The 19,231-nt window shown below is 44.7% G+C and overlaps 1 protein-coding gene across 1 annotated transcript in view; it reads right to left on the bottom strand.

Moving 5' to 3' along the window:
- Positions 1-19,231, bottom strand: part of LOC106567436 (ubiquitin domain-containing protein 2) — a 74,137-nt gene that overhangs the window by 15,714 nt on the left and 39,192 nt on the right. Inside the window, exon 2 of the mRNA XM_014136681.3 lies at positions 17,172-17,408. Coding sequence (XP_013992156.1) covers positions 17,172-17,408 — 237 coding nt within the window. The remainder of the gene's footprint in view (positions 1-17,171; positions 17,409-19,231) is intronic.

The raw sequence follows: 19,231 nt of genomic DNA, 5'->3' as shown, positions 1-19,231 counted from the left end.
ACTGGGGAGCCAGGCACACCCACTAGGGAGCCAGGCCCAGTCAATCATAATTTGTTTTTCCACACAAAAGGGCTTTATTATATTAAGAAATATTCAATTTCATCAGCGGTCCAGGTTGCAGGATGCACAATCCCGCAGGTGAAGAAGCCGGATGTGGAGGTCCTAGGCTAGCATGGTTACACGTGGTCTGCGGTTATGAGGCCGGTTGGACGTACTGCCAAATTCTCTAAAACGACGGGCTATGGTAGAGAAATGAACATAAAATTATCTGGCAACAGCTCTGGTGGACATTCCTGTAGTCAGCATGCTAATTCCACACTCCCTCAAAAGTGGAGACTTCTGTGGCATTGTGTTGTGTGACAAAACTACACATTTTAGAGGGGCCTTTTATTGTCCCCATTACAAGGTGCACTTGTGTAATGAGCATGTTGTTTAATCAGCTTCTTGATATGCCACACTTGTCAGGTGGATGGATTATCTTGGAAAATGAGAAATGCTCCCTAACAGGGATGTAAACAAAATTGTGCACAAATTGAGAGAAATAAGCTTTTAGTGTGTATGGAACACTTCTGTGATCTATTATTTCAGCTCATGTAACAGGGGACTGACACTTTACATGTTGTGTTTTATATTTTTGGTTCAGTATAGAAAGATGGAGAATAGATAGATGGAGATGAGGAGGCAGAGAGAGATTAGTCAGCAATAGTAAATATATAGTTTGAGGATGCAACATTGTATCTGTCCCATTATGGCATCTGTGAGAGCATGGCCAGCGCCATTGAGGCTATCTCCATGTCATTTTTTTCTTCTACGAGTTGGTAAACAAACGCACACTTCTCTCTTTAATACATCCCCCCTCTGGAAAGCGTCCTAAAGAGCGATGGGTCTGGCCTCCCACCAGAGTCATTACACTCAGCACTACAACAGCTCCTCAATGACACCAGATGGCTGGGAACAATTGGACCATCAGAACGCCAGCCAAGGCCAGACGACAGGCCCACTCAATTACCACCATGCATCAGAGGCAGTGCTGGCATGTCTTTGAGATGCCCCTTTAATGTTCACTTGAGTGTAAAGGAGCAGCGTTCAGGGGCACACGATGCCCACAGTAAAGAGTGTTCTCTCTCTCACAGGCCCACTGACTTAACAAGATCAGCGCTGACAGAACAAGAGAGTTTCATTAATCCCCTTTAGAGACACATTGGTGCTGCTTATGAAATGACGCAGGAAAACTGGCCCTTGCCAAGTGTAATGTGTGATATTTCAGAGCTATTGAATGGAGTGTTCAGCTTGTACAGGCCTAATGGCTGCATGTCGCTACAGTACTGTAAAGCAATGAAGTCTCCATGGACTGGTTATGCTATAGCTATAGCAGCACTGACCCTTCTCATTCCCACCCAGCTCCATGTCTCAAATGACAACCTATGCCCTATTTAGTGCACTAGGGCCCATCGGAGCAGGGATCATCAACTAGATTCAGCCACGGGACAATTTTATCTTGAGTGGATGGACGGGGTGCCGGAACATAACTACAAATAATTATAGACTGCAACTTGACAGCAAGACCCCAACTTGACAGCAAGACCCCAAACAGTTAGAAAAGGACCTGCATAAACCTTTTCACATTTTCTGGCTGGTGCTCGCGTCGCCTTCATTGTTTTCATTACTACATGATAATAACTTTGGACATGGGTGAGTTTCTATCAAAGTAAGTGCTCACTGTATGTATGGAGCATAATATATGTGTGTATTCCCAAAGTGGGTGGGGTTATATCCTGCCTGGTTGGCCCTGTCCGGGGGTATTGTCGGACGGGGCCACAGTGTCTCCCGACCCCTCCTGTCTCAGCCTCCAATATTTGTGCTGCAGTAGTTTATGTGTCGGGGGGCTAGGGTCAGTCTGTTATATCTGGAGTATTTGTCCTGTCTTATCCGGTGTCCTGTGTGAATTTAAGTATGCTCTCCCTTTCTTTCAGAGAACCTGAACCCTAGGACCATGCCTCAGGACTACCTGGCCTGATGACTCCTTGCTGTCCACAGTCCACCTGGCCGTGCTGCTGCTCCAGTTTCAACTGTTCTGCCTATGGAACCCTGACCTGTTCACCGGATGTGCTACCTGTCCCAGACCTGCTGTTTTCAACTCTCTAGAGACAGCAGGAGAAGGTAGAGATACTCTGAATGATTGGCTATGAAAAGCCAACTGACATTTACTCCTGAGGTGCTGACCTGTTGCACCCTCGACAACCAATGTGATTATTATTATTTGACCCGGTTGGTTATCTTTGAACATCTTGGCCATGTTCTGTTATCTCCACCCGGCACAGCCAGAAGAGGACTGGCCACCCCTCAGAGCCTGGTTCCTCTCTAGGTTTCTTCCTAGGTTCTGGGAGTTTTTCCTAGCCACCGTGCTTCTACACCTGCATTGTTTGCTGTTTGGGGTTTTAGGCTGGGTTTCTGTACAGCACTTTGGAGATATCAGCTGATGTAAGAAGGGCTTTATAAATAAATTTGAATTTGATTGATAACCGCAGATGCGCAAGGTAACGTCACTAATTTCATAGCCTTCATGTTATACTCAATCGTGCTTATGTAACTAGCTACATTCTTCTATTAGCGCTGTAAAACAATGCTAATTGCGTCAGAGAGGTGTTAGCTTGTGTTGTCTTTTGAAGCTACCCTGGCCTTGTGTTTTCATTTGGCCTGTTTAGCATAGCTCTGCCCTGCCCCCTTGTGGAGCAACAGTTACTGTTTCTTACTGTTATATAACTCATATTTGTGATTTTGTCAATGCAATTTGTTATTTTTATAGCAGTGTTATGTTACTTGCTATATCCTGATATTGTGTTCTAATTACTAATAATTCCTCTTTATTCTGTACTTTCATAAACCAGACAACAGTATTGAACATTATTTGCCAGTATCACAACTGGAGCTGGACATCATTGGAGCTGAAGATTGAGACCAGCGTTTGTATGCTAGCGTACACTCGTTAACAGTTTAACTAGATGAAAACACAGCAAGAAAACACACAGGACTATATGTAATTGTCGTCCACTTTATTGAAGTATTGGTGGTGGTTGAACAACAAAAACTTGTTTTACTACAAGAAAAAAAAACGGCAAGAAAAGACTGGCAACTTATGAATATGCATAACCCATATTTCATATTCATGCAGTGACTGAACAACAACTGCATTTCCACCCCCCACCTCTAAAGGCACAGTATCATAGTATCATGGCAGATCACCTGTCAGTAATTGCTGCAGATGTGCTCAATAGTACTTGAGCATATGGTACTCCCCAAAGCTCCAGCAGCTCTCTCATGAGGCCTTTGGTAGGTAATTACTTTACCTATGAGGGAGTGGGGAGGATGAGGAAGGGGAGAGGATGATGAGGTAGTGGGTAGTTGGGTGAGATTGTCACTATAATTGCATAATGGAACTGTATGCAAACTGTACGTCCAATTACAAAAAAGACCTTGTTCAGTAATCATCTGACCTGTTAGTTGGTGGTGAACTGTGTGGCCATTGAGGGCAGCAGTGTCAATCAGATGGAGAAATATCTTCTTATACCACTTGGTAGTTTTCCGAGCGCATTCCACAAAGCTGTTTATCATGTCCGCCTTATCCACTGCCCCCATTTTGACGTTATAGTCAAGCACACAGTCTGGTTTGACATCTCTCTCCCCCGTCAGGTGGTCCACCTTCCCTGTGGCCGACATGGTTGCTGTATGGACAGTGGAGAGGACATGGATATCTCGTTTGTCATGCCACTTTACTGCCAGCCGTTCTTCTTGAACGCCACCTCTCTCTGCATCCGAATGCCGGCATCCCCTTCCTGTTCGACCTGACTGCGCCACAGGCCCCTGTGCTGTTGGAGAGCAGATGCTGGAAGAGTGTGGGACTGCTGTACCAATTGTCTATATAAAAAGTGTGTCCCTTGCCGAGATGAGGAGCCAGCGTGGTCATCACCCCAGACCCAGACACCCCAAGCCCCTCATAATGTTAGATGTCAGTGGTGGACCCTGTGTAAACTATAATGTCCTGGGCAAATTCTTTCTTTACGTCGCACATGACAAAGAACTTGACCCCAAACCTGTGCCTTTTGGAGGGAATATATTGACGGAACGCCAGCCTACCCTTCCATACATGGACTCATCAATGCATAGGTCCTTGTATGGCACAAAGACCCAGGACAGAGAAGGTGTTGGAGTGTGGCAGGCTGATAAGAACATTTCTTATTTTGTGTAATGGGTCATTTAGGTCAGCAGTAGCATTGTTGACGAAATGCAGGCATCGCAGCAGAACTAGGAACCGGTCTTGGGAAAAGAGGGTGGCAAAGATGGAAGATGCAAACATAGGATCTGTGCGCCAGTATTCTCTTAGGAAGTTCTTCTTTACTATTCCCATGAGAAGGACTGTCACCAGGAAGGTATACATTTCACTAATTGTGGTTGTCACCCATTTAGTGAGTTTCCCCCTCACTCCTGGATCTCTTCTCCTGTAGCTACAAGGCACAGCGATTGGTCTCCTCTACTATGTCTCCCACCAGCTCCTCTGTCAGAAACAGCTTGAAGCCCTCTGCCTCAGAGGGAAATGGGAAGGGGCATTGCACTCCAGACTGGGACTCAAAGCAAACAGCAGGGCCAGGAGGGGTGAAATAGCTGGCGGCCTTCCAGCTACCATAGAACTCCTGTGCTTCATCCACTGTCTGTCTGCCTCCATCATCACCACCAGCATCTTCAAAAGGGACCTGGGACTTCATCAGTGGACAAGGGGTCCTCAGATTCAGGGTTCTCAATGGCTACAAGGTTGGTGGCCAGCTCCTCACTGTCAGTCACTGTCAGAATCTGATTCCTGACTTTCATACTCAGACTCATTTATAAAAATCTCCAGAATTTCCACATTTGTGAGTTGTCTCCCTTTGAAAGACATTGCTAATGCTACAGCTTAGCTCACTAGCTACATACATAAACAACAACACTGAATGGCTCAGAGTGGGAGTGAGAGGTTACGTGACTGACTGCCGGCACGCATCACTTGTATCAATAAATCACTATCAGAAAATGTTTTGTGCGGTAAGTATTTATTTATTTACTGTTTTATTCACTTTTATCTAGGTGGGTGAGGACAGTGTTGAGAGCAATTGAGATTGCTTCTTCTATGGATATGTTGGGGCGGTATGCAAATTGGAGTGGGTCTAGGGTGTCTGGGATTGTGGAGTTAATGTGTGCCATAACCAGCCTCTCAAAGCACTTCATGATTACAGAAGTGAGTGCTATAGGACGGCAGTCATTGTGTCACGAAGTCTTAAGAGTTCTTGGAGACAGGAATGATTGTGGTCATCTTAAAACATGTGGAGATTACAGACTGGGACCAAGAGAGGTTGAAAATTACTGTGAATATGCCAGCCAGCTGTTCTGTGCATGCTCTCAGAACACGCCCTTGGACATGAAGATGGCGCCGGAGGGGATGGCTGCCGTCTTATCGGCTCTTAACCAACCATGCTATTTTGTTTGTTTTTTCACATTGTTCGTAACTTGTTTTGTACATAATGTTGCTGCTACCGTCTCTTATGACCGAAAAGAGCATATGGACATCAGAACTGCGATTACTCACCTCAGATTAGACAAAGAGTTTTTCGTCAATGAGTCAGACAGAAGGGAGATACTACAGATGCCTGACCAGGCCCAGATCCCCGGCATTCGCTGGAGAAAGAAACAGATTTCGCTGGAAAAGATCAGGGTGCCTTGTGAGTGGCTAATCTGCCTTTGCCTTCCGTCCTGTTAGCTAACGTTCAATTGCTGGGAAATAAAAAGGGACAAACTGAAAGCAGGTATATCCTATCAATGGGACATTAAAAACTGTAATATCTTATGTTTCACCGAGTCCTGGCTGAACGACGACATTAAGAACATACAGCTGGCGGGTTATACACTATCGGCAGGATAGAACCGCAGCCTCTGGTAAGACACGGGGCGGGGGCCTATGCATATATGTAAACAGCTGGTGCAAGATATCTAAGGAAGTCTCAAGGTTTTGCTCATCTGAGGTAGAGTATCTCATGATAATCTGTAGACCACACTATCTACCTAGAGTTTTCATCTGTATTATTCGTAGCTGTCTACATACCACCATAGACCGATGCTGGCACTGAAACCGCACTCAATGAGCTGTATAGCACCATTAGCAAACAGGAAAACGGTCATCCAGAGGCGGCGCTCCTAGTGGCCGGGGACTTTAATGCAGGGAAACTTAAATCAGTTTCACCTAATTTCTATCAACATGTTAAATATGCAACCAGAGGGAAAAAAATTCTAGACCACCTTTACTCCACACACAGAGACGCATACAAAGCTCTCCATCGCCCTCCATTTGGCATATCTGACCATAACTCTATCCTCCTGATTCCTGCTAACAAGCAAAAATTAAAGCAGGAAGCACCAGTGACTCGGTCTTTAAAAAAGCGGTCAGATGAAGCATATACTAAACTTCAGGACTGTTTTGCTAGTACAGACTGGAATATGTTCCGGGATTCTTCTGATGACATTGAGGAGTACACCACATCAAGTCACTGGCTTCATCAATAAGTTCATCGATGACGTCGTCCCCTCAGTGACTGCACGTACATAAACCAACCAGAAGACATGGATTACAGGCAACATTCGCACTGAGCTAAAATTTAGAGCTGCCGCTTTCAAGGAGCGGGACTCTAACCCGGAAGCTTATAAGAATCCCGCTATGCCATCCTACGAACCATCAAACAGGCAAAGCGTCAATACAGGACAAAGATCGAATTGTACTACACCGGCTCCGACACTCGTTGGAGTGGCAGGGCATGCAAACAATTACAGACTACAAAAGGGAAGCACAGCCGAGAGCTGCCCAGTGAAACAAGCCTACCAGACGAGCTAAATAACATCTATGCTCGCTTCGAGGCAAGTAACACTGAAACATACATGACAGCATCAGCTGTTCCCGGACGACTGTGTGATCACGCTCTCCGCAGTCGATGTGAGTAAGACATTTAAACAGGTCAACATTCACAAGGCTGCAGGGCCATACGGATTACCAGGACATGTACTCTGAGCATGCGCTGACCAACTGGCAAATGTCTTCACTGACATTTTCAACCTCTCCCTGTCCGAGTCTGTAATACCAACATGTTTCAAGGAGACCACAATAGTCCCTGTGCCAAGAACACTAAGGTAACTTGCCTAAATGACTACCGACCCGTAGTACTCACGTCTGTAGACATGAAATAATTTAAAAGGCTGGTCATGGCTCACATCAACACCATTATCCCAGAAACCCTAGACCCACTCCAATTTGCATACCGAAACCAACAGATCCACAGATGATGCAACTCTATTGCATTCCACACTGCCCTTTCACACCTGGACAAAAGGAACACCTAAGTGAGAATGCTGTTCATTGATTACAGCTCAGCATTCAAAACCAGTGCCCTCATAGCTCATCACTTAGCTAAGGACCCTGGGCCTAAACACCTCCCTCTGCATCTGGATCCTGGACTTCCTGATGGCCCACCCCCGGGTGGTAAGGGTAGGTAACAACACATTCGCCACGCTGATCCTCAACACGGGGGCCCCTTAGGGTTGCATGCTTAGTCCTCTCCTGTACTCCCTGTTCACTCATGACTGCACGCCCAGGCACGACTCCAACACCATCATTAAGTTTGTTGATGACACAACAGTGATCACCGACAACAATGAGACAGCCTATAGGGAGGAGGTCAGAGACCTGACCGTGTGTGCAAGGACAACAACCTGTCCCTCAACGTCATCAAGAAAAATAAGATGATTGTGGACTACAGGAAAAGGAGGACCGAGCACGCCCCCATTCTCGTCGACAGGGCTGTAGTGGAGCAGGTTGAGAGCTTTAAGTTCCTAGGCGTCCACATCACCAACAAACTAACGTGGTCCAAGCACACCAAGACAGTCGTGAAGAGGGTACGACAAAACCTATTCCCCCTCAAGAGACTGGAAAGATTTGGCATGGGTCCTCAGATCCTCAAAAGGTTTTACAGCTGCACCATTGAGAGCATCCTGATGGGTTGCATCACTGCCTGGTATGGCAGCTGCTTGGCCTCCGACCGCAAGGTACTAGAGTGTAGTGCGTAGGGATGAAACGGTTGCCGGATTCACGATAAACCACTGTAAAATTCCCGACGGTTAATATTACATTTTCAAATTTGAATTATCATTAAAACCGTGTTTGATTATCGCGGTTTGAAAAACTCACAGTAAATACTGTCCAGCATCAACCAAAGTTAGCAACAGTCTGACGCAGGCGCAGCATGCAACCTGGGATTTGTTTTGTATGAAAACATGGCGGAAGGCAGTGACAGCGATCGGGAGATTTTTCAGCATTCTAAGAGGACCAAATCTGAAGTGTGGTCGTATTTTCTTTTTTTTCAAGAGTGCTGAGGGAAACTAAACTGAAGATGGTCCCACTGTCTGCAGAACATGCAACAACAACAAAAAAGCCACTGCGAAAGTAGGCAACACTTCAAATCTCGAGTCGTCTTCGTGACCACCACCCACTACTTTATAGCGAATGAAAGGCAAGTTAACTTTTAGCACAATGCATGATGTGGGGACTTCGGAATGGGGGAAAATGTCATGGTTTGTCTGTCTAACTTCCTAATAGCTTGTCAAATATGTAAACTGAACCTTTCAGTGTTCCCTACTCTTCTAAAAACACAACACGTTGTTCTGCTGCTGTATGCGTCGTGTGTCTGCAGACTATTCAATCATTGCACACGATAACACGTTATGTAGTTTAGTTCACCCACCCAACATATTTTGTTCGTTTAAAATCCGGCAGTCGTTGACTTGGTTGTAAAAGTGTTCCAACAGGAGAAACACTATAGACTCCTATACAAGACTGTATTTATGTCTATTTCTGGGCTCATTGCAATTACTTCTTAAGTTGAAGTCAGAAGTTTACATACACCAAAGTATGATCTTTGTCCCCATGTGCAGTTGCAAACCGTAGTCTGGCTTTTTTACGGCGGTTTTGGAGCAGTGGCTTCTTCCTTGCTGAGCGGCCTTTCAGGTTATGTCGATATAGGACTCGTTAGGACAGTCCTGTAGCATAATCTCTGATTTTGGTGACCATTTCTCAAAGGAGCGAGTCACAGGTACTTCCGGTTTGAGTTTCTGCTTGTAAACAGGAAGCAGGATCCGATTTGCCCGGATGAGGCAGGGCCTTCTATGCTTGGTTGTGGGTAGAATAACAGTGATATAGGACTTTATCGCCCTTAGTGGCGCTGGAGACACGTTGATGGAAGTTTATTTTTATTTAACCGGTTAGGCCAGTTGAGAACAAGTTCTCATTTACAACTGCGACCTGGCCAAGGTAAAGCAAAGCAGTGCGAGAAAAACAACAGAGTTACACATAAACAATAACACAATAGAAAAATCTGTGTACAGTGTGTGCAAATGTAGAAGAGTAAGGCAATAAATAGGCCAGAGGCGAAATAATTACAATTTAGCATTAACACAAGTGATAGATGTGCAGATGATGTGCAAGTTGAGATACTGGGGTACAAAAGAGCAAGAAGATAAATAACAATATGGGGATGAGGTAGTTGGGTGTGCTATTTACAGATTGGCTGTGTACAGGTACAGTAAGTTGGGCATCATGTGTCTTAGTGACGCAGAATTAAAATCGCTGGCAACCAGAACAGCAGCCTCTGGATGTAGGTTTCCTTGCTTGTTTATAGCCTTGTACAGTCCATTAGGTGCCAGCTTGTTATTTTTCTTATCCTGAGGTAGAATATGTCTTGTGATGCAGTGTGATATGCTCCCTGCACTGCAGCGCTGGAATGTTTATTATATCATAATGCCATAGACTCCACAGAAGGGAGGACTGTTGTAGTGTGGGAAAAGTTTCCGGTGTTGTAGCGAGGGGACTGTTTCTGGTGTTGTGGGGGGACTGTTTCTAGTGCTGCTATAGCGTGAATGCCCTGTGTGTGTGTGGGGGGGGGGGGGGGGGGGTCTGCTATTGTGTGAACTCATCATGAAGTAGGGAATTGTCATAGTGTGATTACAGGGTGCAGTGGAAGACTGTTTCTAAATCAGGCAGTGCTGTGGCCTCCCAGCGGGGTACTGTATTTGATGGTGGTGGTGAGGTGCTCTGTGACACACCTGTTCTGCTGACACTCAGCAGGCGAAACAGGGAAAGTGCTGACTTTTCAGCTAGCAGTGTCTCACAACCTGTCTGAGTGTGTATAGCTGTTAAAACACACACACACACACACACACACACACACACACACACACACACACACACACACACACACACACACAAAAGAGGCTGCCCTACAAAAGGTGCTCAGGGGCACAAGGGCTGTGCTCTACTCTCACTTTCAGCTTTCACATACTAACCGCCTGACTGGTGGGGGGGTTAGTATAACAACACTAAATTACTCACAACTATTTATATTCTGAATGATTGATATTCAATATTACAGATGAGGGGCTTGAGGCCATGGTGAATTTGATTCAGTTACAGGAAAGGGGAGTCACAAGAAGAGATCACTAGCTGTGGCTGCGACACCTGGAATAGATCACTAGCTGTGGCTGCGACACCTGGAATAGATCACTAGCTGTGCCTGTGACATCTGGAATAGATCGCTAAAACACTTTTCTCATAGGAATAAGTCATATTTCCATCTGCTACGACACACCCCCAAAAATATCAGCCCTTCTTCTTCACAGCAAACGTATGTCTGTGGCCTGAAACGATAGTGACTGAGTCAGAGCTTCGGGCCCAGACCCCTTCATTGCTCTCCTCGAGATGTAGAGCAGTCTGCTGCTCATCCCTTCCTCCAGGGGGTGTCAGAGCGGATGATAGCAGAGCAGAGCAGGCAGCTGGTGTCCTGGGCCCCTCCTGGTTCACACTGACTGCAGACATCAGAACCATAGCCTGACCTAGACATATAGAGTTGAAGTCGGAAGTTTACATACACCTTAGCCAAATACATTTAAACTCAGTTTTTCGCAGTTCCTGACATTTAACCCTAGTAAAAATTCCCTGTCTTAGGTCAGTTAGGATCACCACTTTATTTTAAGAATGTGAAATGTCAGAATAATAGTAGAGAGAATGATTTATTTCAGATTTTATTTATTTCGTCACATTCACAGTTGGTTAGAAGTTTACATACACTCAATTAGTATTCGGTAGCATTGCCTTTAAATTGTTTAACTTGGGTCAAACATTTTGGGTAGCCTTCCACAAGCTTCCCACAATAAGTTGGGTGAATTTTGCCCCATTCTTCCTGACAGAACTGGTGTAACTGGTTTGTAGGCCTCCTTGCTTGCACATGCTTTTTCAGTTCTGCCCACCAGTGTCAGACAGCAGGGATGGAGGGGGGGGGGGGGGGGGGTGCTGGGTTGTTCAGGTGGAACTCAGAATCATGTCTGGCATATCATATCACAAGACTTTGTAGTTCCAGCTGAGATCCATCCACTCATTGTAGATCAGACCCCGTATCAATAAAGCCTCTCAGAGTAGGAGTGCTGATCTAGGATCAGGTCCCCAACCAGTCAATAATCTTATTCATTATGATCTAAACTTAAAAAAACTGCACTCCTACTCTGAGACGCTTTGTGGATACAGGCCCATGACTGGCGTGTCTAAAAGAAATGCACAGTAGCGGCAAACTGACACTGGAACACTGTCAACTGACCCTCTCATAACCAAACATGTAACCCATATCGCAAACTGATCACATCACCCGTATTATGTTCATGAACTAGCAGTCAGAAATGTTGATAGCTACTGTAGTAATAGAAGTATGTTGACAAAACAAAGGAGGCCTGAATCTATGAACCTGGCAGTCGGACAGCAATGCCAGAGGAGTGCTGATAGGGAGAGATTCTATATTGACTGAACCCTGGTGATTGATTTTCCTTTGTGTGTGAGAGACCGAGAGAGAGGAGAGAGAACTGTTTGTGAGATTTCTCCCTCCCTGCCTGCCTGTCTGCCAGTGATTGCAATGTACTAGAGGGGTGTGTTTTCCCCTGCTCTCTCAGGAGACATTGACCGCAGGCCTCAGGAATCCACAGCTGCAGCTCCACAGCACCACATTAATGCAGCCAGCCAGCCCAGCTAATCTACCTCTAATCTGGACCAGGGGAGGGGGGGATACACAAGACTAATTTACACCAACCCAGTGACACCCAGTCTGAGACAAAATGGCAGACGATTGGCGGGGGAGATAACGATGTTTCAGTGTATTATGGAGTGACCGGGGGCCGTGAGAGAGAATGGGCTCAGGAGAGGAGAGGTCTACAATAACTCAGGCCAAATCCATGTTCAAAAAGGCAGCACTCTTGTACTGTGGGTAACCTTGCTGAGAGCTTCCCAGACACCATCGAACAGCTTCAACCATGTCATGTCACTGGTCATATAACCAGACATATAGAACAGGCAAAGCGGTGGCAGTGTTTTTCCACCTCATGAAGGGCCTGTATGTTTATTAGGGCTTGGCGATATGGCCTAAAAATCTAAGTTTTCTAATTTATGAGCAAGTCACAATACACAGTGCATTCGGAAAGTGTTCAGACCACTTTACTTTTTTACACATTTTGTTACGTTAGACTTATCCCCCCCCCCCCCCCCCAAAAAGCCTCAATCTACACACAATACCCCATTATGACAAAGCAAAAATAGATTTTTCAGAAATGTTTGCAAATGTATTAAAAAAATATAAGAAGAGGAATATCACATTTACATAAGTATTCAGCACCTTTACTCAGTACTTTGTTGAATGACCTTTGGCAAAGATTACAGCCTCGAGTCTTCTTGGGTATGCTTGGCACACCTGTATTTTGGGAGTTCTCCCATTCTTCTCTTGCAGATCCTCTCAAGCTCTGTCAGGATGGATGGGGAGCATTGCTGCACAGCTATTTTCAGGTCTCTCCAGAGATGTTCAACCGGGTTCAAGTCCAGGCTCTGGCTGGGCCACTCAAGGACACTCAGAGACTTGTCCTGAAGCCACTCCTGCACTGTCTTGACTGTGTGATTAGGGTTGTTGTCCTGTTGGAAGGTGAATCTTCACCCCAGTCTGAGGTCCTGAGCAGGTTTTTAAAATCAAGGATCTCTTTGTACTTTTCCTCAATCCTGACTAGTCACCCTGTCCCTGCCACTGAAAAACATACCCACAGCATGATACTGCCACCACCCTGCTTCACCGTAGGGATGGTGCCAGGTTTCCTCCAGACGTGACGCTTGGCATTCAGGCCAAAGAGTTCAATCTTGGTTTCATCAGACCAGAGAATCTTGTTTCTCATAGTCAGAGTTTTTAGGTGCCTTTTGGCAAACTCCAAGCGGGCTGTCATGTGCCTTTTACTGAGGAGTGGCTTCCATCTGGCCACTATACCATAAAGGCCTGATTGGTGGAATGCTGCAGAGATGGTTGTCCTTCTGGAAGGTTCTCCCATCTCCACAGAGGAACTATGGAGCTCTGTCAGTGTGACCTTCAGGTTCTTGGTCACCTCCCTGACCAAGGCCCTTCTCCCCCGATTGCTCAGTTTGGCCGGGTGGCCAGCTCTAAGAAGAGGTGGTTCCAAACTTCTTCAATTTAAGAATGATGGCCACTGTGTTCTTGGGGACCTTCACTGCTGCAGAATTTGTGTTGTACCCTTCCCCAGGATCTGTGCCTTGACACAATCCTGTCTTGGAGCTCAACGGACAATTCCTTCGACCTCATGGCTTGGTTTTTGCTCTAACATGCACTGTCAACTGTGGGACCTTATATAGACATGCGTGTGCCTTTCTAAATCATGTCCAATCAATTTGATTTACCACAGGTGGACCCAAATCAGGTTTTATAAACATCACAAGGATGATCAATGGAAACAGGACCTGAGTTAATTTTCGATTTACATAGCAAAGGGTCTGAATACTTACATTACCAGTCAAAAGTTTGGACACACCTACTCATTCAAGTTTTTCTTTATTTTTACTATTTTCTACATTGTAAAATAATAGTGAAGACATCAACACTATGAAATAACACATATGGGATCATGTACAGTAGTAACCAAATGTGTTAACCTCTCTGGGGTATGTGGGACTCTAGTGTCCCACCTGCGGGACACACTGTCAACAGCCAGTGAAATAGCAGGGCGCCAAATTCAAAACAACAAAAATCTCATAATTCAAATTTCTCAAACATACAACTATTATATCCCATATTAAAGATGCACTTCTCGTTAATCTAACCACATTGTCCGATTTCAAAAAGGCTTTACGGTGAAAGCATAACATTAGATTATGTTAGGACAGCACCTAACAAGAAAAACCACACAGCCATTTTCCAAGCAAGGAGAAGTGTCACAAAAACCAGAAATACAGCTAAAATTAATCACTAACCTTTGATGATCTTCATCAGATGGCACTCATAGGACTTCATGTTACACAATACATGTATGTTTTGCTAGATAAAGTTCATATTTATATCCAAAAACCCCATTTTACATTGGCGTGTAATGTTCAGAAATGTTTTGCCTCCCAAAACTTCCGGTGAATGAGCACATCAATTTATAGAAATACTCATCATAAACGTTGATAAAATATTAAACTGTTATTCAAAGAATTATAGATCTACTTCTCCTTAATGCAACTGCTGTGTCAGATTTCAAAAAAACTTTACAGCGAAAGCACACTTTGCAATTATCTGAGTACAGCGCTCAGAGACGAAACCAAACCCGCCATTTTGTCGAGTCAACAAAACTCATAAATAACATTATAAATATTCACTTACCTTTGATGATCTACATCAGAATGCACTCCCAGGAATCCCATGTCCACAATAAATGTTTGTTTTGTTCAATAAAGTCCATAATTTACGTCCAAATACCTCCTTTTGTTCGCGCATTCAGTCCACTACTCCAAATGCAGAAAGCGCGAGCAAATGTCACGACGAAAAGTAAAAAAAAAACGATGTATAGCATCAATCTTTAGGACGTTTTTAACATAAATCTTCAATAATATTCCAACCGGACAATTCCAATGTCTTCAGAAAAGAAAAGGAACGCAGCTAACGCTCACGTGAGCGCGCCCCTCTGAGCTCATGTCATTTTCTCAGTCATCAACTTCCAGATCCTCTTGTTCGCTCCATATTCACAGTAGAAGCATGAAACAACGTTCTAAAGACTGTTGACATCTAGTGGAAGCCTTAGTAAGTGCAAAATTAACCCTAAATCACTGTACACTGGATAGGGAATCACTTGAAAAACTACAACCCTCAGATTTCCACACTTCCTGGTTGGATTTTTCTCAGGTTTTTGCATGCCAAATGAGTTCTGTTATACTCACAGACATCATTCAAACAGTTTTAGAAACTTCAGAGTGTTTTCTATCCAAGCTAATAATATGCATATCCTACCTTTATGCATATCCTAATTTGGGCACGCCTTTCATCCGGACGTCAAAATACTGCCCCCTACCCTAAATCAAACCATAATTTATATTTGAGATTCTTCAAAGAAGCCACCCTTGGCCTTGACAGCTTTGCACACTCTTGGCATTCGCTCAACCAACTTCACCTGGAATGCTTTTCCAATAGTCTTGAAGGAGTTCCCACATATGCTGTTCCCACAAACGGACAATAAAAAAAAAAAACGTTATACTTGAGATACAGGCATTCTCTTTCTCTCCCCATCTCATCTTCTCTATCCCCCTCTCCTTCTCTTTCTCTCTGGGCTCTGTGTTGGGCATTGACTTAAAGGTGAGCTCACCCTGTCTGCCACTGTACAGATCAAACCACTCTCCCCTGCTGTCTCTAAGGCTCAAATTCAAACCACTCCCAGAGCAGCGCCAAGGCAGGCACCACACAAACCTTTTAGCAGTGTGTTTGGTGAGAGACCAAAAATATGAGTAGAGGGTGGGGAACCTGACTTCAAAGCAGAAGTCAAAGAGAAGGAGAGCAGAGGGCAGGCTAATATGGACAAACTAGGCTGACCTTAACCTCGATGGCTCATTCCATCTATTCTACAGTATCTCAGCCTGCCAGCTGGCCTCTGACTCTTTGCAGCAGTGTAACTTCAGAACAGGACAGTTGGACTATCTTCATAGAGCTAATTGGTTCTGTTCAACAGCCGGCCTCACAATCTGCAAGGCTGCAGGGGGACGAATGGATGTGTTGGTCTGTCTGTCTGTCTGTGTGTGTGTGTCTGTCTGTGTTTGTGTCTGGGAGGAGGGATTAAAGAGACTAATGTACTATTCTTCTCCACAGACTGACAGCTTCAGCTGGTAGGGAAGTATATAGAAGCGGGGGCCTGCTGCCTCGCATGCAGAGAAATTGGATGACAGAACTGACTGAAGCAAAACAGAGATGGAGACAATGTAATGGTGTGACGAGATAAGAGAAAGGAAGGCCTCAAAAAGACTCAGGAAAGCCAACCGGCATACCACCCAGCCAGCTTTCCTCTGAAGTTAAACAGGATTGGGTCTGATCGAGAGACCACCCGTGAAGATACAGTAAGGTTGGAGAACCAGTAGGGGACACTCTTTCCTCTGCTCTAAGGAGAGTCCAATGCCCCAGGGTAGTGACAGGGACCCTGCCCTGCAGAGTCCTTAGGATGAGATGTTAAACCGAGGTCCTGTGGTCACAAAAGATCCCGCGGCATTTCTCTCTCCAAAATGGACACCACGAATCAGCCAGGTGTGTTAAGCCGTCAGCATGCTTCAGCTAGCCGAACAAGTGTGCTTACACTCCCTGAAAGGACCTTCACTTGAAAAACTAGAGAAAAAAGCAGCAATAGTACTGTTTGTCCATTTTGAGAAGCCGTAGCCAGTATACACTTCCTCAAAATAGTCAGAAAAGTATGACACGGATGGTGTGCAGAAAAAGAGGGCTGTGTGTGTGTGTGTGTGTGTGTGTTGAATCATCGTGACAAACGTAGAACAGATAGAGGGCTAGAGCTGATAGATGTGTCATGTCTGCTATAGAGAGATGGTGTGTGTGTTTCATACCGTGAGGCAGTGTTATACTATAACAGTGAGGGGACAGTTGAAAGAGGGCAGGGGTCTATGGAATGTGTGACGTATCATGTGGCAGTGTTATGTTACAGGCTAACAAAGAGAGGGGGCAGATAGACAGAGCTGATAAAGGAGTAGATATGTTTGGTGTGTGTCGTACCGTGTGGCAATGTTATGCTGGCCCCGTCGATGATGGCCTGGGCCAGTTCATGGTCGTTGCTCTCGAAGGCCTGGGCGGCGGCCCTGAGTGCGTCCCAGATCTCCTTGCGGCCCTCGAAGGCGGGCGCAGTGTCCCAGAACTCATCCCGCTTACTGCGCAGCTGGCCGTCCGTCATTGGATAGTCACTCTTCCATTTGGGCTTCTCTCTCTTCAAGGCCTGGTTACGCCCAAGAGCCACTGAGAAAGAAAGAGTTATACATTTTTTTGTGTATTCATTTCTTATGTACAGTTGAAGTCGGAAGTTTACATACACCTTAGCCAAATACATTTAAACTCAGTTTATCAGAATTTCTGACATTTAATCCTAGTAAAAATTCCCTGTCTTAGCTCAGTTAGGATCACCACTTTATTTTAAGAATGTGAAATGATTTATTTCAGCCTTTCTTTCATCACATTCCCAGTGGGTCAGAAGTTTACATACCCCCAATTAGTATTTGGTAGCATTGTTTAAATTTGGGTCAAACGTTTCGGGTAGCCTTCCACAAACTTCCCACAATATGTTGGGTGAATTTTGGCCCATTCCTCCTGACAGAACGGGTGTAACTGGTTTGTAGGCCTCCTTGCTTGCGCACACTTTTTCAGTTCTGCCCACAGATTTTCTATAGGATTGAGGTCAGGGCTTTGTGATGGTCACTCCAGTACCTTGACTTTGTTGTCCTTGGATGCCACCCGTTAGATAAAATACGGAACGGTTCCGTATTTCACTGAAAGAATAAACGTGATAGTTTGCGGATTCGACCATATTAATGACCTAAGGCTCGTGTTTCTGTGTGTTATGTTATAATTAAGTCTATGATTTGATAGAGCAGTCTGGCTGAGCGATGGTAGGCAGCAGCAGGCTCGTAAGCATTCATTCAAAACAGCACTTTACTGTGTTTTGCCAGCAGCTCTTCGCAATGCATTGCGCTGTTTATGACTTCAAGCCTGTCAACTCCCAAGATGAGGCTGGTGTAACCGATGTGAAATGGCTAGCTAGTTAGCGGGTGCGCGCTAATAGCGTTTCAAACGTCACTCGCTCTGAGACTTGGAGTAGTTGTTCCCCTTCCTCTACATGGGTAATGCTGCTTCGAGGGTGGCTGTTGTCGATGTGTTCCTGGTTTGAGCTCAGGTAGGAGCGAGGAGAGGGACGGAAGCTATACTGTTACACTGGCAATACTAAAGTGCCTATAAGAACATCCAATAGTCAAAGGTATATGAAATACAAATCGTATAGAGAGAAATAGTCCTAGAATTCCTATAATAACTACAACCTAAAACTTCTTACCTGGGAATATTGAAGACTCATGTTAAAAGGAACCACCAGCTTTCATATGTTCCCATGTTCTGAGCAAGGAACTTAAACGTTAGCTTTCTTACATGGCACATAATGCACTTTTACTTTCTTCTCCAACACTTTGTTTTTGCATTATTTAAACCAAAATTGAACATGTTTCATTATTTATTTGAGGATAAATTGATTTTATTGATGTATTAAGTTAAAATAAGTGTTCATTCAGTATTGTTGTAATTGTCATTATTACAAATAAATAAAATAAAAAATAAAAACCGGCCGATTAAATCGGTATCGGCTTTTTTTGGCTAAAACTAGAACACGCTGCCGGACACGTCGATTCAGAGCATCGCAAACATGCTCAATGGGTGACATGCAGTCCAGGTGAGTATGCAGGCCATGGATGATCTGGGACATTTTTGGCAGCCATTGAAGAGGAGTGGGACAACATTCCACTGGCCACAATCAACAGACTGATGAACTCTATGCGAAGGAGATGTGTCGTGCTGCATGAGGCAAATGGTGGTCTCACCAGATACTCACTGGGTTTCTGATCCACACCCCTACCTTTTTTTTGGTATCTGTGAAATCCATAATGAATGAATTTCTCAATTGACCGATTTCCTTATATAAACTGTAACTCAGTGAAATCTTTGAAATTGTTGCATATTTTTGTTCAGTATAGATACTCAATGTCCTTCAGGCTATAGGGAAATTCTACTTCCACCAT

This window comes from Salmo salar, chromosome 13, assembly GCF_965601325.2.
Source record: "Salmo salar chromosome 13, fSalSal1, whole genome shotgun sequence".
NCBI classification, from domain to species: domain Eukaryota; kingdom Metazoa; phylum Chordata; class Actinopteri; order Salmoniformes; family Salmonidae; genus Salmo; species Salmo salar.
The sequence above is the reverse complement of the archived record's forward strand: the minus strand, read 5'-3'. Positions and strand labels throughout refer to the sequence as shown.